At 51.4% G+C, this 21,619-nt stretch overlaps 6 protein-coding genes across 6 annotated transcripts; 3 read left to right on the forward strand and 3 right to left on the reverse strand.

Moving 5' to 3' along the window:
* Positions 1-2,449: 2,449 nt before the first annotated feature.
* On the forward strand, positions 2,450-3,775 carry ASPVEDRAFT_78797 (uncharacterized protein; the record flags this gene model as incomplete). The annotated part of the gene is made up of 4 exons (XM_040816604.1): positions 2,450-2,541; positions 2,601-2,882; positions 2,942-3,075; positions 3,129-3,775. The coding sequence occupies 4 exons, from the start codon at positions 2,450-2,452 to the stop codon at positions 3,773-3,775; spliced, it is 1,155 nt and encodes a 384-aa protein (XP_040662820.1).
* A 2,443-nt stretch (positions 3,776-6,218) lies between these two features.
* Positions 6,219-9,008, reverse strand: ASPVEDRAFT_119951 (ATP-dependent Clp protease ATP-binding subunit; the record flags this gene model as incomplete). The annotated part of the gene is made up of 1 exon (XM_040805755.1): positions 6,219-9,008. The coding sequence occupies one exon, from the start codon at positions 9,006-9,008 to the stop codon at positions 6,219-6,221; it is 2,790 nt and encodes a 929-aa protein (XP_040662821.1).
* Positions 9,009-12,406: 3,398 nt separating this feature from the next.
* On the forward strand, positions 12,407-13,977 carry ASPVEDRAFT_49122 (uncharacterized protein; the record flags this gene model as incomplete). Its single annotated transcript, XM_040814122.1, has 4 exons — positions 12,407-12,472; positions 12,536-12,724; positions 12,791-13,582; positions 13,834-13,977. 4 exons carry the CDS (start codon positions 12,407-12,409, stop codon positions 13,975-13,977), a joined length of 1,191 nt encoding a protein of 396 aa, XP_040662822.1.
* An 832-nt stretch (positions 13,978-14,809) lies between these two features.
* On the reverse strand, positions 14,810-15,937 carry ASPVEDRAFT_119560 (autophagy-related protein 27; the record flags this gene model as incomplete). Its single annotated transcript, XM_040805712.1, has 3 exons — positions 14,810-15,005; positions 15,057-15,594; positions 15,679-15,937. 3 exons carry the CDS (start codon positions 15,935-15,937, stop codon positions 14,810-14,812), a joined length of 993 nt encoding a protein of 330 aa, XP_040662823.1.
* A 317-nt stretch (positions 15,938-16,254) lies between these two features.
* On the forward strand, positions 16,255-17,455 carry ASPVEDRAFT_267770 (tubulin-binding prefolding complex subunit GIM3). The gene is made up of 4 exons (XM_040809945.1): positions 16,255-16,589; positions 16,643-16,780; positions 16,947-17,014; positions 17,072-17,455. Exons 1-4 carry the CDS (start codon positions 16,572-16,574, stop codon positions 17,262-17,264), a joined length of 417 nt encoding a protein of 138 aa, XP_040662824.1. The 5' UTR covers positions 16,255-16,571; the 3' UTR covers positions 17,265-17,455.
* A 191-nt stretch (positions 17,456-17,646) lies between these two features.
* ASPVEDRAFT_78803 (transcription factor domain-containing protein) lies at positions 17,647-20,200 on the reverse strand (the record flags this gene model as incomplete). Its single annotated transcript, XM_040816605.1, has 4 exons — positions 17,647-18,739; positions 18,795-19,565; positions 19,623-19,720; positions 19,784-20,200. 4 exons carry the CDS (start codon positions 20,198-20,200, stop codon positions 17,647-17,649), a joined length of 2,379 nt encoding a protein of 792 aa, XP_040662825.1.
* Between the last annotated feature and the right edge of the window lie 1,419 nt (positions 20,201-21,619).

Below are 21,619 nucleotides of genomic sequence, written 5' to 3' on the forward strand. Positions count from 1 at the left end.
ATTGCAGACTGATGGTCTGACAGTTTGACACTGACAGCCTGGCAAGTCGCATCTTGGGCAAACTAGATACAGTGGATCGCGATCGAGACTGCTTGGCAAAATGCTGGCTGTGTTGCATGAGACCCAGATCCTTTGACAAATAATAATATTATTGTCAGAGTAGCAGAAGACTGGCAGTGTTTTCACTTTTCATGTGAAGTCCACAGTCTGGATGGATAGCGCTGCAACTGAGGGAATTACCTTACGCGCTAGTCGGCAATTGACTTTGGCGCACAAACTCAAGTCACTCTCGCTGAGTTCTGAACACTCCAGAACTTTCTTAGATTAATTCTATCGAAACGGGCGAATCTCCGATGGCATCGGCGAACGCAGCAGTCAAGTTCGAGATCTCGACTGTCGCCGATAGATGAATTCTTAGCGGCCGCCGAAACAAAGGTTTCACGGCGTGATCAGCCTGAAGTCACGACAATGACATTCCTTCGTATAGATACTCATTTTCGTTCAGCTCGTCCTGCGCATCGTCAAGCATGCAGAATTAGCTTGTTGGAACGATGCATGGCAACGATTGGATGGACAGCATTGGTCGATCATTATGGCCATAACCAACCAGGCACAACTCACTCGTGTGCGATGATGACAATTCCAAAACATTGTTCACTCCTCGAGTTCCTCGCCCTGGTTGCTCGATGATCGGGCCTTTTAGCTCGGACACTTTGCCATCACCCTTGCACTTCTCGACAAGGCGGCATACTATTCGCCGGTCGAAACACCCAATCGCAGCTCAACCGTAAAGGTTCCGTTACATGATGGACACGGAAACACGTAACAAGACCGCATGGAAACCATGGAACCCTTCCCCTTCATCTAATCTCGCCGGTTGTTTAGGAGACGGCGGCGGAATTCGGTTTAATCTACCAAGGCATATTAGGGACAGGGATCGGGCATTGCTGTTTTGGCAGGTGGTATGACATCTCGGCCAAAAGGCACTGGAGAGAAAGTTGATTCCTGGAACAAGGACCTCCTGGGAAATAGCCGACGGGTACTGGTGATGGAACCAGGTTGCAGTCCTGCTCCTGGGCTGAACTTTGATTCGAAGAATCAAACACTTGCCCTGAATCCGATACAATGGGAGAAAATCCGAGTGGCTCTCGCTCAGAGGTTCGACGTTGCTTCGAGATCTTGATCGAGGCGAAAAAGGAAAAAGAAAGAAAAAAGCAACCATCCTCCGCTGGTCCACCCTGGTGAAGCCACGATGCAGATAAACATGCTGAGCCTGCGCTGTGCACGATGGCTGGCCGATCCACCCGGGGTGGTGGATGCTCCATCCCACTTCCCAAGACACGAGACCAACCACTGACGGCGGGCGATGTGCCGGGGTTCCAGACACATCTCGGGCAGCCCGTCAAGGCTGCTCCAGGTTAATTAGTAAAAAGTCTGAATATCCCTGTATCTCTCCGTCAACAAACGGGCAAGAGTTCCGGTGGCTTGAGTCCGGGTTAATTCATCTCCGCCAGAGTTTTGGAGTGCCAACTTTCTTCAGTTTGGCAGGCTCGTGCCCAGAAGGAAATACAGTTTGACGTGACTGGGCACGAAGATCGGCTCAATCGCTTCGACGGCCAAGAAAGAAAGATGAACAGTCGATCGGTGCTCCTTCTGTCAGTGCCAGAGCGAGTTCAGTTCTGGGCTGCCCTTTCCCGTTCCAGAAGCAGCACAGATTAAGGTTTGGCTAAATTAGTGGCCTCGGGAGATCCAGTCGGACCCGCTCTCTTATCGGCCAATCAATTAAATTATATTTTGGTCCATCTCTTCGAGGCCCGATGGCAACACCTCGCCATCAATCGTGGGGTGCCTCTCCTCGGTCTCTGCTATCATCCAATGGGAAACTCGTCCAGCCTGCTCTCCACCGCCAGCTTTGGTCGCAGTGTACCATCAGAGGCCTGCTTTGACTTCCAATTCTTGACGCCCAGTGGACAGTTGCTCAACCCGCCTGCGTCCAGTCAAGTTGCACCATGAACCAAAGTTTGTTCCTGGAGGTACGTGGGAGGCGCTACTATTATTGGGGAATGCATCCTCCCTCGCTCTGGTTCTCTGCATGGGATCTGTGATTGATTTCCCTCCGTGTTCTTTTTTGCTTCTCCTGCCAATTTTTAGTGCTATCACCGCGCATGTTTTTCTGCACTGCAGGGACTATTCCGAGTCATTCCCCAAGGCGTTCCTAGCTCCTCGCAACCAGGGTACTGGGTTGATCCTGGTACCTGATTGTTCCGCGGCTTTTTGTTGGACACCCCGCCCGGATGCTGACTGCGTCTACGGTATAATTCCGATTGCCCTCCATGTACGTTCATCTCATATAAATCCTTCCCACCCCCCTGTACTTTACTTCTTTGTGGAAGTGCTGTCACACCAACTGACCCGGCCTCCTTGTGTTTGCAGGTTACACCAAGAGAGAATGTCGAGCTTGGGCGCCGAGTATGGCCGGGCCTTTGCTCGAGAGACATGGACACTCTACGCTGTTGGAATGCTTGGTGTCGTGCTGCGATTGTAGGTGTTCTCGTCTTGACGCTATTGTGGGTTTCACCTGATACTAACACACGCTGCAGCACAGCACGTATACGGCGTCTCGGCATCAGAAACCTTCAATCGGACGACTATGTGATGGTGTTTGCAGTCATTTGGTACACCATTCTATGCGTCGCTCTCAATTCGGTTGCTTCAGGCGGAGGGTCGAATCTTATGACGGATGAGGATATTGCGAATCTGACACCTGAGATATATGAGGAGAGGGTCAAGGGGAGTAAATGGGTCTTTGTCTCAGAGCATGCCTTTGTCCTCGCTATCTGGGCAATGAAGGCATGCATGCTGATTATCTACTCTCGCATCACGTATGTTCCCCATTCCTGTACCGGTTCTTGTAAGACCTGGTATCTAACTTTGGCTTTAGAGAGGGATTGCCTCAAAGAAAATGGGTCAACTACCTAGCCATCTACGTTGCACTTGGATTTGTTGCAGTCGAGTTGTCCCTGTTCCTCATCTGCAGGCCTTTATCGAACTACTGGGCTGTGCCTACTCCGAATGGTCAGTTTCTTGTTCATCTACATTTCTTGTCCATGCAGCTAACCATACTGCAGCCCAATGCTCAACCTTCCAATACTACGAGATCGTTCAAGGATGCATAGCAATTACGGGTGATATCGCCATGCTTCTGATCGGGCTCCCACTACTGGTGCAAGTCCGTGTCCCTCTAAAGCAGAAGCTGATCCTCCTGGTCATCTTCGGGATGGGGATCTTCGTCATCGTCGCCGCCATCCTCACAAAGGTCTACTGTCTGGTCCCAGCCCTAATCTCATACGTCTACATGAACTGGTACTTCCGCGAAACCACCGTGGCCATCCTCGTCACCAACCTCCCCCTCATCTGGTCCCTTCTCCGCGACGTCTTCCCGGCCCTCAAGAGCTGGACAGGTGGTTCCAAACGAGGCACCAACAACCGCTACCGGTCAGGCGCCTGGTACAGCAACAACCCCTCTGGCTACAAGCACTACGGGCCAAACAGCCACCTTCGCTCAGGAGATCATCACTACCCAATGAGTGCCTACGATCGAAGCGTCGTTGTTACCCCCCATAAAGATGCAACGGACATTAGCCTCCATCAGACAGACACTCACGAGCCGAGCGATGATGGCTCTGAACGAGCCCTACAGATTCGACAAGATGTCACCATCGAAGTAACGCGGGAGACTCGGCCGCCAGACTACAACCATCAGCCGCAGCCTTGAAGCGCTGAAACAAAAGCTTTCCATTCGTTATGTATATAATTATTTGGCTTCTTTTCTTCCCCATGTAATAATGACTAGACTTAATGCCCTAGACAGTACTATATCGGAGTTGGAGGCATGCTGATAATGACTTTTCAACCCACTTTATTCAATGCACTTGATATGGATATATCTGAACCAACCGCCACTACAAAAATAAATCCCTCACCGATGATCTGCTTCTCCAGTCCGCAACCATGGAATCGTCTCTACAGTTACCCAATCGGGCATGCCTGGCGCTGACTACGCAGATCTCCCGGCCAGCCATTCTATTCTTCATTGCATAACCTTACCGTACAGCAGTATTGTCTTGAATACCACAGGAAACACTAATATCTGCAACAACTGTATTTTTTTATGCACGTAAGAATTGCGGCGCTAAGTACAACTTCCATTCCCCCGAACCTGAGGCGATAGAACCCTTCCAGAACCATAAATGATAGATGTGACCGCAGAGTGGAGACGGGTGAGGCGACAAGTGTTCAGCGCTTCAGCCCAGCTGCAGGACCAGCCGCCCAACTGCATGATCGACAATGTACAATGATGATCTTGGATTTTTTATCGCGGGCTGCAGACCGTAGTGTTCGCATTTCGACCAGAAAAAGAAAAAGGCAGGACGGGACAATCCCAGTCTCCCACGTTTTCTCGGTCTCACAAGCACGATTTCTGATTTTTTGATTTCTTGATTTCTTGATTTCCTTGGTAGGAGTCTAAACTAGACCTGATTTTCCCGTCGGCTCCAAGTACCCACTGCAACGGGTTGACAGTGACAGGAGAAGGCAGTGTCGACATTTCAACGCTTGCACTTGGCCAAATTTCATCCCATGGAACCATCTGTTCTGCCTCCCCACCGGCCCTGAACCTCCAACCATATCTGGAATGGATGCGCCTCTGTTCCCCCGGTTCGGTGTTGAACATCATTCCCCAGCCCATGGACCAGACTCTGATATTCATATGTTATTGTTGCAGCCGAACCAACCTCGCGGTCCTCGCCCCTCACTAGTCACTAGTCACTTATTCTCTTGGGCCTCCACCGACATTGCGACGCGCTTCTTGGTTCGGAGTCCAGCAGAAAGATAATCAGTACCTGAAGCAAGGTATTCAGCATTCGCCCCGAAGATCGCCAGGCCCCAAGCCGATCATGCTACACTGATGCTGATGCTCTCGGGTGGCCGATCGGCGGGCGACAGGCCGACACTCGACAGCGGATTCGACGGAGGCTGGAGCCGAGAGTGTGGGAGGACGTTATTTCTATTTTCTTTTTTCTTTTTTTTTCCCCTGCGGTTCTCTCGATTACTTACCTCGGTATCATTTGCGAGTGACGAGTCCGAGTTCTCCCTACTCTCCCAGTCCCAACTGCCAGCCATGCTCGTCTTGGATCTGACGAGACAATTCTCAGATCTCTGACTCGATTCTAGCGCTAGCGGTTTAGACTACTTATTCTAGCATTAAGACCACTCACAGCCCCTGCAGGCGAAACTACATCGGGATACGGTCAGCGGGGTGGGAAACGGGAATACATACTTTGCTACACAGACTTTACTGAAGTCAATGCTTGAGTTCGAGGATTTGTCCCGAACTCATGGCCATGCCACTACCAGTTCGTCGCTAGTTGGCTGGTGTCAATGGGGTCCATACCATTACTTATCAGTGGTTAAAAACGCCATCTAAATCGTATGGATATCCTACTTATGTACTGTTTCCTTTCCACTAGAATTCTTGTCCGTTATCCCGATTAGGTATAGGTGACTTGCTACATACTAGGTAAGGGATCTATACCCTGTATACATCCTGCGCGTCTGGTAGCCCAAAACTGGGGCTTGCGGTACCCGGCATCTATTATGAAGTCTGTCTGTATTCAAAATTATAGATAGATGGTCCCTAGGTATAGCATAAGTAGTAAATTATATATAATATGCACGTCGGCCAAAGAACATAGCTACGTAATAGTTATACCTACTAAGCACTAAGTAGCATCCCGGTAATATATATATAGATGTTTCTCACTCAATGTGACGAACCCTAATCATTCACCACATGCAGTCGATTCCAGACGTTTAAATGGTAGAGTAGTGCTGCTACTGATATTGAACTAGTTTACGAATAAAAGGTTTTGTTATCAAGTTCTATATATTTGTATTGTATGTATATTAACTAACTTGAAGTAGGCAGATTTCACCCGAACACTTGTATGAGAAATGTTAGGAAATCTAGAGTAGATTCAGTCTCTGTACATGAGCATATGAACATACAATATATACAGTCCGAAGAGACAGAAAAGCGTCACCTAGCAGTAAGAACAAAATGCCGCTAAAAGAATAAGAATATTAAAAGCGCCAGCTGAGGAAAAAAACATAAACTCGTAAGTCGTGAATGTCGCGCGTAAAAGACTTTTCTTGTATGTTTAATCATACAAGTCCATGTCGCCACTGTTATCCTCCATCTCGGCCATAGCATCAAAGTCGTCCTCGTCTGTCATGTCCAGATCTTCATCGAGGGCGACTTCGTGGTTGGGAAGGACGTCGATGCGGCCGTCGCGCATAACCACCCGAGCGACTTCGCCATCTTGGATGTTTCCGCGCAGTATGAGGACTGCAAGGCGATTGAGGACCTCGCGCTCGATGATGCGTCCCAGTGGACGAGCGCCGTAAGCAGGCGAGTAGCCAGATTCGCCGAGGTAGTCTTTGACTTCTTCGGTGCATTGAATTGTGACATTGCGGCTGTTTTGCTCGAGGCGGTCTTGGACCTCGCTAAGGCGGAGGTCGACAATCCTGCGGATTTCTTTCTTCGTGAGACGGTTGAAGATGACCGTGCTAGAAATTCGGTTGAGGAACTCAGGAAGGAACCAGTTGCGGAGAGCGCCCATTACTAGTTCACGGGTTTGAGGGTCAATCTTTCCGTCTTTTGTGGTTGGGCGCGCGAGGTATTCAGCGCCGAGGTTGGACGTCATGACCACAATACAGTTGCGGGCGTCGACAATTCTACCCTGGCCGTCGGTGATGCGACCATCGTCCATAAGCTGGAGGAGGACGGTGAGTACCTCCTTGGCTGCCTTCTCGACTTCATCAAACAGGAGGATGGAGAATGGTCGGCGCCGAAGAGACTCGGTCAGCTGGCCACCTGCATCGTGTCCAACGTAGCCTGGAGGTGCACCAATCATGCGACTCAATGAGTGTCGCTCCTGGTACTCAGACATGTCGAATCGAATCATAGCCCTAGGGTCATCGAAAAGGAACTCTGCCAAAGCCTTGGTAAGCAGTGTTTTACCTGTACCAGACGGACCGCAAAACAAGAAGCTTGGAGGCGAATTGGGGTTGCTGAGGCCCGACCGTTGCAGACGGATGGCATTTGAGACAGATCCCACAGCTTCTTTCTGGCCGACAACAATTTTGCCCAGGTACTTCTCCATGTGCAATAGCTTGTCCTTTTCGGTGGTTTTCAGTCTTGTCACAGGAATTCCCGTCCATTTGGCGACGATCTCATTGATCTGATCAGGCCCAACTTCATCAGCTAGCAAAGGCTCTCCAGCCTCGCCTTGTCGGTTGCGTCGCTCTTCATCGGCCTTCGCCTTGTTTTTCTCCAACGCTTCGATATGCAGCTGGAGATCAGGAATACCTCCATACTTCAGTTCGGCGGCCTTTTCGGTGTTGCCGCTTCGTTCAGCATTGTCTAGCTTTACTTTCATGCCATCAAGTTTTGTTTTAGCTTCCTGAATGGCCTTGTTGCGTTTCTTTTCGCTATCGTACTTCTCGCGCATCGGCCGTAATTCCTCCATAACATTGGCCTCCTCTTGTTGAGCGGCCTGGAGGCGAGCTTTCGAAGCATCGTCCTTTTCGCGCTTGAGAGCGTGGATTTCGATTTCGAGTTGTCGGTGCTTGCGCTCGAGGTTGTCGAGAGCCTCTGGTTCGGACTCGCGCGCGACCCTGACGGCGGCAGCGGCCTCGTCAATGAGGTCAACGGCCGAGTCAGGGAGCCGGCGAGCCGTGAGATACCGGGCAGCTAGAGTAGCTGCGGCGACGATTGCGGCATCTAGAATCTGAACACTGCCGTGGTGAATTTCATATTTCTCCTTCAAGCCACGTAGAATTGAGATGGTCTCTGAGATGGATGGCTCTTTGACAAGAACCTGCTGAAATCGTCGCTCGAATGCAGCATCCTTCTCGATATACTTGCGATATTCGCCGAGCGTCGTAGCACCAATACAGTGGAGCTGTCCGCGAGCAAGCATGGGTTTCAGCAAGTTGGCGGCATCCATTCCACCTTCACCACTTGCACCTGCGCCCATGAGAAGATGGATTTCATCCACGAACAAGACAATGGTTTCTTTGGAGTCTTCAATTTCTTTGAGGACACCCTTCAGTCTTTCTTCGAACTCGCCACGGTATTTGCTTCCGGCGACAAGGGAGCCCACATCGAGTGAAAGGAGCTTGCACTGGGAAAGACTGGCTGGGATATCTGCATTGACAATTCGACGGGCTAATCCCTCGACAATCGTGGTCTTACCCACACCGGGTTCACCGATGAGGACAGGGTTATTCTTCGTTCTTCGACTGAGAATACGGATCACACGACGGATCTCCTCTTCTCGACCAATTACTGGATCGATTTTACCCTCTCGAGCTAGGGCTGTCATATCAATTGTGAATTTCTTGAGATTTTCGGCCTCGCTGTCCGCATCCGCCGTTTTCGAGTCGACCCGCCTTGTTCCTCGAATTTCCTGAATGGCAGTATCGATGAACTTGACATCCGGAATGTTGGCGTCTTTGAGAGAAGCCTGGACTTGTGGGTCCTGACAAACAGCCTGGATCAAATGGTCCACAGCAACATAGCTATCCTTTTGTGTCTTGGACAATTCGGCAGCGTTGATAAGGACTTTTCGGCAGGCCGGAGAAAGGGTGGGCTTCTCAGGGGGAGGGGTTTGAGAGGTGAGTCTAACGAGTCGTTTCATGAGCGCGCGGGTAAGGAGTTGCATATCGCCATGCGCACGTTCGACGACTTGACAGAAGAGCGGGGAGTTCGAGCTCCCGTGGGAGGGATGGGCTGAGGGCCCTTCATCCTCGTCGTCTGTTGAAGGGTCAAGAAGAGCAACCGCGATATGAAGGGGAGCAAGTTCTGCATTTGAGTGTTTTTCAACAAGATCAACAGCTCTTTGTATGGCATTGTTGGCCTTGTCTGTGTAATTGTCGGTGTTCATGATGTAAGGTGGGGGGAGATGAAAACCTCCGAGGAGAGGAAAGGAAGAGTAGGTGGGAGTCGAAATTGAGCAATAGAGATTGTGTGATTACAACGGGAGAAATCCAGAATGTCGAGTACAAGAGGGTGATTTTATATACGCAAGAACAAAACAAATCAGTGCACAAAAAGCCTGGAGGAAAAGGATGCTTCAAGAGGGCGCCCAAAGTCTCACGCAGCACCATGACGACACTCCAAGGTTCCACCGCCTTCCAGAACAATCTCGAATCCGGTCACGTGACACGGAACCAGCGGGACAATGTGAGTGGTCAAAGCGGCAGTAAACAAGCATTCCCGTCCATTATCTTATCAAAGCCTCCGACAAGCTTTATCTCAAATTGGTATTTCCCTAGCGCTAAATCCGACCGAAAACGCCTATACTAGAATTTCAGAACATGGTTGTGTTAAGCAAGAGTTGTTCTGGGTTGTGCATGCCCTGGGTCACTGGGACCCCACTGACAGGGATAGGGACATGGACAGGAGTAGTGACTCCTTGATTAATCACAGTACTCTCCTCTAAAGCTCCAGACGTCGAAGCCTCCCCAGATGACTGGTTATCGGGGCTTGCTCGGCTGCGGCGTTTCTTTATCGTAGAGGCCTTGAATTCAGAGATAACCACTGCTGGAACAGGTGACTTTCCTTGATAGAGACGATGGCGGAGGTTGTAGATATCGCGAATCTGGATGACCGTGGTGGGATCCACATGTCGCAGTTGCTTAAGAATCTGGCTTGGGGGCATATTGATGTCAAGAAGGGCCTTTATGTATTGGGTCTTTTGTGCGATCTCCTCACGGCGAATTGAAGGATGTGAGCCAGGCAGCGACGGGCCATGATTGTGAGCGGCATCGCGGACTTTGACATGCCACAGGTTGTCGATTTTGTGATGGCTGATCCGTATACTAAACGGACAGCCATTCCGTCGCGACGGCTCCCGTTGGCGCTCTTTCGCTGTCGAGCGGTATATCTGGCCCTGGTCACAGGTCAGGTAAATTGCCTCAACTTTGCCCTCGCGGCCCTTGTTGGTGCGCTTTGTGATCACCGCATAATGGTGGTCTTGGGCAAAGGTCTTGACCGCCTGCACCGCCTCGGTCTCTGTGCGGTATAGGGCATCTGGGGGTGCAGGCAGTGGCGGGTAGTCCAGCGATGGATTCTCACCCGGTACAGGCACAGGTGGATCTGCGACTGGCTGATGGGGAGTTTGAGGCTGCTGGGGTTGTTGGAGTTGCTCGTGTTGCTCCATGGGGGACGGAATATAGTGAACGAGGGAATAGTCAAAGTGGTAGCATTGAAAACAGCACAGCGGTCAGGAGAGAGTCATCGGGGCTTGCCGGTAAGCAGCTCATTGAGAGGCATTCCATTCCTTATATGGATGGAGACCGCAAAGATCCTTTTGAAACTCGAGAGCACACTGCCCAGAAACCCTAGTTCTGCCGGGCCGCTGGGCGGTGTGAGCCAGGCGGTGTGCTACAAAGTACAGAGATCGCGCAAAGTAAGGAGTTTCTCGACCAGCTAAACGGCTGCATTACCCACCGTCTCGATCTCGCTTGAGCGTCGCTAAACTGTTACCTAATTTACGAATCCTTCGGTTGCCTGAACGCAGCCCGTAAGTGTGATCCGGAGAGAGGATCGGTCCTCCATCCATGCACAGATCGAGACAATCCTAAGTTGGATTCCCTGGTCCCATCTTCCGCCAGTCGCAGGGCGCCGTCCCCAGACTAAGTTATAGCACGATAATTATAGCCCATTGAAACCCCACGTTAGAAACGGGGATGCATAATTGGGCAGCAGAGCACCCCACGACGCATGACATGGAAAAGCAGCACGCAGATTGGCCCACGAAGGTCCCAATGGTCCCTCCCCGGTCGCAGCCTCCCAGGCCCATCCGCGAGCTGAGGAAAAGCTGAGTGGCTTTAAACGGGCATATCAGATATGGCCGGCAACTACTGTCCACAACCTGTACAAGTACAATATGCTCCTGCTATCACAACTCCCAGAGATTCTCCGTGTCCACGAGGTGTCCGGCTGCTGCTTCTCCTCCCCCTTCTCCTCTTTCTCACCCGTAATCCGTCCTGATTTCTCCGTCTCATGACGTCAAGTGTGGGAACTCACAAGATGCCTCGAACGTCTGTGGCGACAGGGATTGTGAACACCTTCAACCACTCCGCTTCACGACCATGGACGAGTCCTTCCCGTTCGGTATCCTCAATGTCCACTCTCTCCGAGGCTAACTTCCGAGGTTTTTTTCCACTGTACCGCCGTTGCCTCTCGTCTCACTTGTAGTGCGGGAGACGGACTCGAAATCTCGCCCCTCCGCAACCCCCCTCAGCTTGGCCGGGATGGCCAGGAACACGCCGAACACCTCTGCCCCCGTCCAAGCCTTGATATCTTCCAATGACAAGGGAAACAGAGCGGAGAAGCAACTGTAGATCATAATCCTGTCCGTGGCAACACGAGGGGCTTCCTCGCACTGGGAGCCTCAGAGGGCTCACCCTTGGGAAGTCAGAAGAAGGTGGTTGAAGTTTTGAAGCGAAGCTCTGAAGAGCTAGAATCTATATAGATCATTATCAGGACCCTGATAACAAGATAGATGATCCCTATCTATGGCGAATATAGGTGACAGTTGGCGCCATCGCCCTACGGCCCATGCTGGGCCGTTCGCTGAGCAGCAGCAAGGAGTGGGTTGAGCATCAACCACTGATAGCGACTGCATCGAGGCCCTGCCCTGGACCATGACGGAGTCCGCCGTACCACCGCAAAGTAGATTTCGTAGAGTTCTGGTTGAAACCACCGATGCTGCAGCTCGATCTGTTATTCCTCAGCTGCCTGGCCCTCGGCTCCATCGTTGCCTCATCATTATAGTTATTTTATTTTATTTTATTTGTTCCCATCCGGTTTGGCTCGGACGGTCGAACTCAAAGAGAGAAAAAAAACCGCATCCAAGTGGCAGCCTTTCGATCTGGCGATATCGTCCGTACCTCCTTTACCCACGCTCTTCAAGTTCCTGCAAGCCTCACGACCACAGGTATAAATTCATCACATTCCTGACTCCTCTCCATCAGCTCCTGACTATCTTTGTCTTCAGTCATCCAAGACTACTCTATCTATCCTAACTATCCTACCTTGGCCGTCCACTTCACCTGTGACGTCCAAGTTGGTGATTTTCATTCTGCACTACTCCTCTACTCTGCTTCCTGCACACTTGGAAAGAAAATCCCCGCGTCACTTGCGACAGGACTCGCCAGGGCCCACAGTATATCAAAAAATCTGTAGCTTCGCCGGCGGTGAAATTCCCTGGTAGATAGTGAAGATTCCCAGCAACCATCTCATCCGGTCATATCTATTCGGATCCGAAACTGCATCATGTCTCAGCAGAAACCTATCTTCGTTGCGACCCATCCCCGGGCTTGCTCGACAGCTTTTGAACGGGTATTTTTCCTCTCACCTACCTAAATACCTGAAGTTTAAAAATACTAACTTCTCATTGGTCAGGTCTTCATGACCCAGCGTGATACAATCCAATGTATCCACGAGCCTTTTGGCGACGCATTCTACTACGGTCCAGAGCGGCTCTCAGATCGGTATGAGGCCGACGAGCAGGGCCGTCTGGAGAGTGGATTCAGCGACTCAACGTATCGGACTATCCTCGATAGGATTGAGCGCGAGGGGCGGGAGAACGAGGTACTTCCCAACCTTATCCACTTTACCGTCCGGCGTCGCACTTAAGTTAACGATATGAAAATCCAGGGCAAGAGAATCTTCATCAAAGATATCCTCCACTATCTCCTGCCGCCACACGCCAAACCTGCCAGTATTGCTCCCTCTCTCAACAGGATCAAGCGCGGCGTTGGTACCGAAACCGCCAACCCTGACTTCCAAGCGGCCGTTGGCATGAACGGAACCGAATCCTCCGTAGCCAACGGCCACCCTGCCGATGAGGTAAATGGCAGCAGTAGTGGAAAGAAGCAGGACAGTGCTCCCTACCCCTACCCTACAGCCGCAGAGCCAGGCAATCCCACGGTGATACCGAAGGAAATCCTGCAAAGCTTCCACTTTGCTTTCCTCATCCGCGACCCACACTACAGCGTGCCTTCGTACTACCGCTGCACGATCCCGCCGCTAGACGCCACAACAGGATTCACCTACTACGACCCCGCCGAGGCCGGGTACGACGAGATGCGTCGGTTCCTCGAGTACCTGCACCACGAGGGCCTGGTGGGGCCTCACATTGCCACGCGCGAGACAGACGCCGACGAGATCCTTTCCAACTCAAAGAGCGGCGGCGCAAAGCATAAGCCTGTATCAAGCCCGAGCGCAAATGTCGGTGTGGAGATTTGCGTCGTCGATGCGGACGAGATGCTTGATAGCCCGGCTCCCATGATGGAGGCATTCTGCCGCAGCGTCGGCATCCCGTATACCGAGGCAATGCTCAACTGGGACAACGAAAGTGACCATGAGCACGCGAGAGAAGCGTTTGAAAAGTGGAAGGGGTTCCACAATGATGCGATTGATTCGAGGGGATTGACTGCGAGGTCACACGTAAGTGGCTCCTTTCTGCCCCTTCTTTTTTAGTTTTGTTGCATGCCCTACCTTACCCTTACCTTGCCCGAACTGGGACGGACTAGACCGGGCCTACTTGCCATCCATGCACAGTCTGCCTAGGAGGGCAGGGAAAGGATAGGGTAGGGACAAGTTAGCAAGCATACAAGAAAAAGAAACCAGCCCGTGATACAACAAGACAACGGCAAAAAAAAAGTAAGGAGAGTCCAGCTGATCAAAAAACTCAATAGCCCCGTGCGCCTAAGTCCGAAGCAGAGTTCGACGCCGAGTGGCGCGAAAAGTACGGAGACGAAGGCGCCGCCCTGATCCGGAAGACCGTCGACGCAACCATGGAGGACTACCTATTCCTCAAGCAGTTTACCATGAAGGTATAGTGTTGTATAGTGTCGCCCGGCTACACTCGGCCGAGCTGTGCATGCCTTTGTCTCGCCGGAATCCACACCTTGATGGGATGGGTGGATGAAGGCAAAAGTATGTAGGCAGGCAAGCAAGCAAGCTGAGGCAAGCTGAGGCAAGCGCCGTGGGGGTCTTTTTGTTTTTTGAAGGGGCGATGACGAGAAAGAAATTGGAAATTGATCCCAGTTAAGGAGGAATTTTCTGGGAATGTCGTGATATTAGTCCTGGATCACGCAATTTTGAGCCGAGCATTGGCCTGTGAGGCTGCATGATTCCATCTGATGAGCGTTTTTCTTTTTTCTTTTTCTTCTTTCTTTCACTTTCTCCTTCGAGTTGTTTGCAATCGTGCGTTTCTGAATGGAGGGAGAATGTATCCAGCTGCGAGCTAGCCTACCTACCTAGTCCGAAGGAAGTAATCGTTCATTTGATCAACTCCCAATTCCAGGATTCAGGATTCAGGATTCAGGACCGAGAGAGAGCGGAACCGGGGTGGGTGGGAGTACTTTTGTGCCTTGTAGATCCGCAACACCGGCCGAGTGATCGAAGGTAGTAGTGGACGCATATGGGTACATATACGAAATTGATTGCATAGTGCATACACTCTCCTACTGAGGTATATATCAGCTCGTCCAATAGCAGCAGCAAGCCAAGGAAAAGAAAACCAAGACCAAAAGTCATTCATTCCATCGTACAGAGAAAGAAACCGAACCGAACTGAACCAGCCGCCACAAACTGGGTAATTCTGGCACAAATGCTCCTTGAATATATCACAACAGGCAAACAAGCAAAGGCAAAAACAAGTGTAATAGTTTATACAGCGCTGTATCCACCCCTTGATCCAGATCCCTGAAATGTGTTGACTACCCGCCGCAGCCAGTCCTGGAAGAGATAGGGAACGTCCCGGATCGTGTCGCCGTGCGGAAGAAGGTCCCAGCCACGGGCTCCGTAACGGTTATAGTTGAGCCACGAGCCGAAGATGAGGTATGCCGCAGCGCAGAGGAAGAAACTAGAAAGAAGTCAGCTGGGATAGTTGTACGTTTGGAGAGGGGGGAAATACATGACAATCAACCAGGTGAAGAAACCCCAGTGACTCGAGCTCGATCCACGTTCTTCAAGGTAATTGTCACAAGCGTAGCGCGTCCTCCAGTTCAAGTTCAGCACGTAAGTGTCATCATCGGCCTTCCCAAAGCTCTTGAACTGCAGACTGCGACCAGGGACCGTTCCGTTATTGATAGGACCATCGTCCTCACCATCGTCATTCCCCTCGCCGTCCCCCTCGCCGTCCCCATCTTCATCCTCTGCTCGCGCGCGGATCAAACGTTTCGGTTCCTCCTCGCCGAGACCCTCCAACCCCGATAGGGCAGGGTCACAGATAAACTCGATAACCGCACCTGCATCCTTTTTCTTCTTCTCACCATTCGAATAATGACCCCCGGTCAGCTTAACACGGAGTCCCTCCACCTCTGAATCATCCGTCTTTAACCGTGTGATCTCCACGTCCTTCTCGCCTCCGCCCATGGGTTCAAGCCCAACGATAGGAAACGTGCGACTACTCGTCGGGTTGCCGTCCTCGTACGTATATTCGAATCCGCAAACTAGAGTAATAGAGTTAGCTATCATGCCCTTATATGTATACGTGTTTTCTGTGATTTTCTTTCGGGTTCCGGGTTGATCCATACTATTCCTTGACCTGCCGCAATTCAAGTTGCCACGGATTGCTGCGCCCCCGAGAATATTGCACACGTTCAAGACGTATGTTGTGTTAAGGATGGATCCGTCGACTTTCTCGGCATGATATAGCTCGTGGACTCCGCCGAGCGGACTCAGGTCGTATTTGTAGTTGTCTTTTTTGATGTGTTCGCAATCAAAGTTGATGGCCGACACGAGGCCGGGAAGAAGAGAAGCCGCGGTGACGACGGCAGAAGAGAGTACCCGCATGATTGAAAGAATGTACAGACTGGGGAGAAGCTCGGGGTGTATGCGAATAGATAGAAAGGGGGGAAGAGTCGGAAACAGAGGCGGTTTAGGAGCTCCCGTGGCCTGTGAGAAACCGGTGACGTTGACGCCGTGCGGTGTTTGGGCGGTGATCGAACGGCCTGGGCAGCAGGGCAGGCAGATGACAAAGTAGGGACCGGTGATCTAAAAAAGAGGCGGCGGCTCAACTAGACATCTAAACGAAGGGATGGGTGGATATGGATGTCTAGGATTAGCTCAGGACGAAGCTGGAGCTGCGAGTGTCGCCTGCTTCATTACTTAACCAACACAGACACCGCGTCGGCCTTCAGTTTCTCCGAGTCGAGGACAGTATCAGCAACCAAACTCGACAGCACGCGGTGATTGGGATTAAATTAATTAAGCTGAAATAGACTGCCAGTTATTCGATATCGTTGCATCTATATAAATATATCATTCACCAGGATAGCCCTCTAGACTCTCACCGACGACACCATACACAACCACCGTCCAAAGCCCCGCACAGACCACCCTCACCTCACAAACACCAAAATATCCTCACAATTCCATACCGATTGATTGATTCCCTTCTCCAATAAATAACCAAAAATCAGGCAAAATGATGCGCCAGCATATGGTCTGTTCCTAACCTCCCCAATGCACCCATCAGCTCAACTGACTCGATTCCAGCTCTCAAAAGAAGACGAGGCCACAATCGGCAGCTCAGAAGACACCGAAGTCCGCCGCGAGGACCAAGAAAAGATCAACCGCTTCAGTCGTCTTCACCAGCGCGAGACGGTCCTCAATGAGAATCTGAAGGGGAAGCAGGTACTCACTTACCCTCGCAGTCTTTACCTTTGGCATTTTTATCTTATTTATTCATTTCTTTTCCCCTCCTCCCCCTCCCCCTCCCCCGCAATCCCCCCGTTATGTCCGACTCAGTCAGGGGAAGAAGAAAGAAACAAGCTAACAACCGCCTTTCTCATCTCCATAGAAAGATAAAGAGGATCTAGAAGAAATCTCAACAGAGCTAGAGCTTGCCGATGAAGACGAACTAGTCCCGTAAGTCACCTTCCAGCGAATGTTTTGTTACTTTGAACTTCAAGCTGATTCCCGCAGATACAAAATCGGCGACGCGTTCGTCCAACTCCCGCTAGAAGAAGCGCAGGGCCTTCTTGCCTCTTCAACGGAACAGATTGACTCTGAAGTCACCAAGTTGGAGGAGACGCTAGGTGATCTGCGGGATGAGATGCAACAGTTGAAGGTCGCCTTGTACGCGCGGTTCGGGCGGAGTATCAACCTGGAGACCTAATTTGATTGTACGACTAGACTACATTATCTTCTACCATCTAATTGGTCTTTTTAAATTATATGAACATGAATATGCAATGTAAATGATGAAGGGCCTGCGAAACCTTTTCCGTTGCTTCGGCCTGTAAAGTATTATTCCAAGATGGTGAAGCTATATACAGCGTCTAAAAAACATCAGGATGTACAACAAGAAGAAGAATCCAAGCAGGTATCATAACGTAAATCATATCAGTGCGAATGGGAATGCCAAAATTGAAAGGCTATAGAAGCCGGAACGCGAAGAAGATATCATCTCGCCCCCATAACGCCGGGGCTCCACTCTAGTCCTGTAGAGTAGATGCCAAAACTGGACATTTGAAGGCGAATAAAAAAGAACCGCACATTCATATAATGCTTGCGATTGTCATGCGCGAGTGTGTTGTACTCGGCTGGGGAGGAACCGAGTCGGGGCTCCCAGTCGTGGATTCGCTGCCGTGATATGACGCCTCTGTCGGCGGTCGAAGGTTTTGGGCTTCTTTTTGCTGTCGCTGTTCTTTTTCCACAAGAAGATATTGGACTGTCTGTTCAATCCAATCCCATCCTTCCCAGTCATTTGGCTCCTCCGGTGGCTTGCTATCCCCCGCACCGGGATGAGCTGGGTTGCTTGATGGGGAAGTCAACTCTAATTGAGCCTCGGTCTCACTGCCCTCCCACACCCAGCTTCCATGGCTAGTCCCCTGCATATCTCCCGAGACATAAGCCATCATTTCCTCATCCCCGTCAAGATCTATAAAGTCGTTGCGTTGAAGTCGTTCTAACAAGGACGTCAGGAAGAACGAAATATTCCGACCGCATGGCGCATTGATAGTGCGCGATTCCCTCATTGCCGAGCTTGCCTGGACGCATACCATAGCTGCGTCGTATTCTTGACGGAAGAGTAATAGAAGTGTACAACGCCAGAGGTGGGCGCACAACACCGCTGACCCGGACACCGCAAGTAGGGAGCGCCAATCTGTAGTTCCTGTGACTGGCGAGGGTCGCATGCATCGTGACAGTAGGCGCGCGGTATCCTGGGACACGGAGACACAATAGTCGAGCGCGGAGGACCTGACCTCAGGGGGGCAGAATGGGGATATATTGTGGCGATGAAGCATAAGACGCGCGTTTTGGAGGTAGATAATTGGAGTTAGAGATCGAGGTTCAATGTACTGGTCGGAGTTCGGCTGATATTGCTCGGGGAAGATGGCTAGGCAGGCATTGAAGTGTCGCTCAAAGGTATCAAGGCTGGCCGAGCCGATTGCTGTGCTTCTCAGAATACGAGTCAGCTGGCCAATTGACCGCACAACATGTATGGTCGCTAATAACGGTGTGGTCTCTTGGCTTTCAGACACGCCACCGGCTTCCGAGATAGAGTGCTCGTCAATGAGGCTGGGGAGACCAATGTCGCAGTCTTGATCATTTATTAGAACAGGTTTGCCCATTTCCAACGCCATGATCCTGGTGAATAATGAGCATCATGAATCAAATCTAGAAAGCTTCGAAGGCCACAAACCTATCCCATGTATACATTCCCCACCACACGCGCTTGCGCATTTCGCCTTCAAGCACTGGCCACGGACCTGACTCGAGGTGTAATCCAATCTCCTGAGCAACCTTTACGGCGGAACCATTCCACACCCAGCTAGCCGATTTCGAGTTGACCTCGTAAAGGAATATGCTAGCCAGCAGGGCGGCCCGCGCCTGATCCAACGTGAAATTGTCCTGCCAAACATCGATCACTCCGCAAGACGTCCTCACAAAATCCTTGCCCCTTTCTTCTCGGCCTGGGTCAGAGGTATGCAAGGAACCACAGGCGAATACCCCAAATAACACAGCTGCCCATTCGCGAGTAACTCCTAGTAGCGTCCCTCGGCGATAAACATCCTCGTATTCTTTCAGGAACGTCGGCCAATGGATAACTGGAAGCGTAGTGTGGATATTGGCATGGTATTGCGCAAGAAGATGGTGAGCAACGTCTTGCGCCGGAAGGGAAGGAGGATCTGTGGTTAATATCGATTTCGAGTCCGACTGGCGGTAAGGCGTGGGCGCTTTCCAAATGCCTCGTCCATAGCGTCGTAGATTCGCTCTTGCATGAGAAAGATCATGAGAAATGGGAACCCTTGGCCGACGCGGCGGTCGATAGCCTATATCGGGTAAATTCAGTTGAAGTTGCCCTGCTCCATCACTGTCAAGATCCATCAGGTTATCCGACCTCATTCCGGACCGTAGTTGCTGGAGCTGTTGCCTAGTCGACCAAAGCTGCTTCTCTAGATCCTGGACTTGTCTATACTTTCATCAGAATGGCGGGTTTCCTTCAGGCAATGGATGAGAAGGCACGAACTTGATAGATGACATGCGTCTGTTAGTCTCCTTAGTGAACTGACATCGAACCTTGCGGTTGGTGCATTCCGTACAACTAGTAGACTCGGATGCATCACACTAGAAGAGAGCAGTTAGATTACACAGCCCAAAAATGGAGGAACAACGACGTCTTAAAAGTACCTTGACCTTGCGCTCGCGGCACGCATCACAGCTTGGGTCCTTTCTCCGTTGCCTATACGCCCTCTTCTGCTGTAATGGCTGCTGGTGCTGTCCCAGTCCACTATGGCGCAAGAACCCCCCGCCTAGTCCGGAGCCATTAGTCGGCGCATCCGCGAGAGACACTCCCCCCTCTGAGGGAGAAACGCTCGAGTCATAAGGAGCGTAGGTTGCCGCAGGTGGCGCTGCGGGAGGTGGTTGTAGGATGTGAGACATTGGCATCCCAGTGCTGGGCCTCGACGACGGAGTAGAGAGAAAAGCGCCCGGCTGCAGGGCTGGCTGAAAGGGCGCCGAGGACGTAACCGAGTGCACCGGAGGCAGCTCATAAGGAGCGCCTTGGGTGTTCTGGTTAGTCCACGGGCGGGAGTAATGCGGCTGCATATCGATGATCTAAAAGCAGCCGCATAGGAGGGACAGCGCGCAGAGTGAGCGTTGGGTGTCTTCCCGACCCGCAACTAGTGGTGAATACCACCAAAATAAAAAAAAAAAAGAAGTAAAATAACGACAGCGACAGAATGGAAGAATGAGGGAGAAGCGGGGAGTCCACCCGAAGAAAAGGACGGCACACCTCTTGCTCGTGGGTGGCAGTCAAACGCAGGGGCCGGGCCACAAGGCAGGAAGACCCAAAGAAAAGACAAGAATAGCGATTAAGAGCAAATCGGAATCTCCCTCGAGATCGGAGCGTAGACCTGAACAGCAGCAAGGGCCTCCCCGGTAATTAAAGTTGGGGCAAACACCAGTCGCATTGGCAATGGCGAAGGGTGGGACTGAGGCTTGTCCAGGTGGGCGGATTGGGAAATGGTTTGACGAGGCCGTTGAAGGCTTGAGGCCATACACCCGACGCACGAATCCGCTGACGGGGTTCCAGAGAAAGAGAACCACGGGTAATCTTAGGTGATGGAAGGGTCAGTCCCCGAGACGGGGAGGGGGGAGGAAGGATTTGGGCGGGTTCCTTAATTATAGGAATTGGGGGTTAGAGGGAAGACGGGGAGGGGTGCGAGAGGAGGCGAATATGAAGGGCGAATGGGAGACGGGAAGAGGGAAGCAGGGGGCAAAGAGAGAAGAATATGGAGAGAGAAGCAAAAAACGAGACGGAGGAGAGGCGGCGATGACAGCGACGGGGGAAAGGAGGATGGATGGATGGGTGCTTATAGGAAGCGATCAGATGGCAGAAGGAATAATAAGAATCGGGACTACATTCACGGAATCACTGACGAGGATGCAGGCGGGTTTGAAACGCTCAGCCCGAGAACCAGCCAAAGCTTTCTCGATGCTTATCCAGGATGGAGGCCGCCAGTTCATGCGAAAAGGGCAAATTAATCGTCCAGGCTGAGAATTGCAAGAAGCCTCGTGACGACTGCCGAAGGACTCGACTCTACGGATACGCTCTACCAAACACCCTTCCATCCATCCGCCCAGAATGATGGCCATTATTACTATCATCATCATTCGCATGTACAATTCTGCACCTGCAAACTGGGCTTTTTAGTATCTGTTCCACAGCCCAATCAACCAGCGACTCTCGTCAGGGTCTTCCCAACCTTCCAAGGTCCAGGAAACCTCTGCGACAGTTCTCGGCTGGCCCCGGTTGCCAGGAATGTATGGGCTGGGCCGCTGGACATGAAACACCGGCTCGCAGCCATACCAGATCGAGGATTCGACGAGATGTGGCAGTGGGTGGAGGTGCTGCAGTCTGCAGAATTCCAGTCAGCAATTTGCTGTGGAGATGCGTTTACTTCTCCGCCAGTCTGCTCGCTCGTTGAATGCAATACCGAGTCGAATTCCGAACTAGATCTCTTG

Source organism: Aspergillus versicolor (genome assembly GCF_001890125.1).
Source record: "Aspergillus versicolor CBS 583.65 unplaced genomic scaffold ASPVEscaffold_1, whole genome shotgun sequence".
Classification (NCBI taxonomy): domain Eukaryota; kingdom Fungi; phylum Ascomycota; class Eurotiomycetes; order Eurotiales; family Aspergillaceae; genus Aspergillus; species Aspergillus versicolor.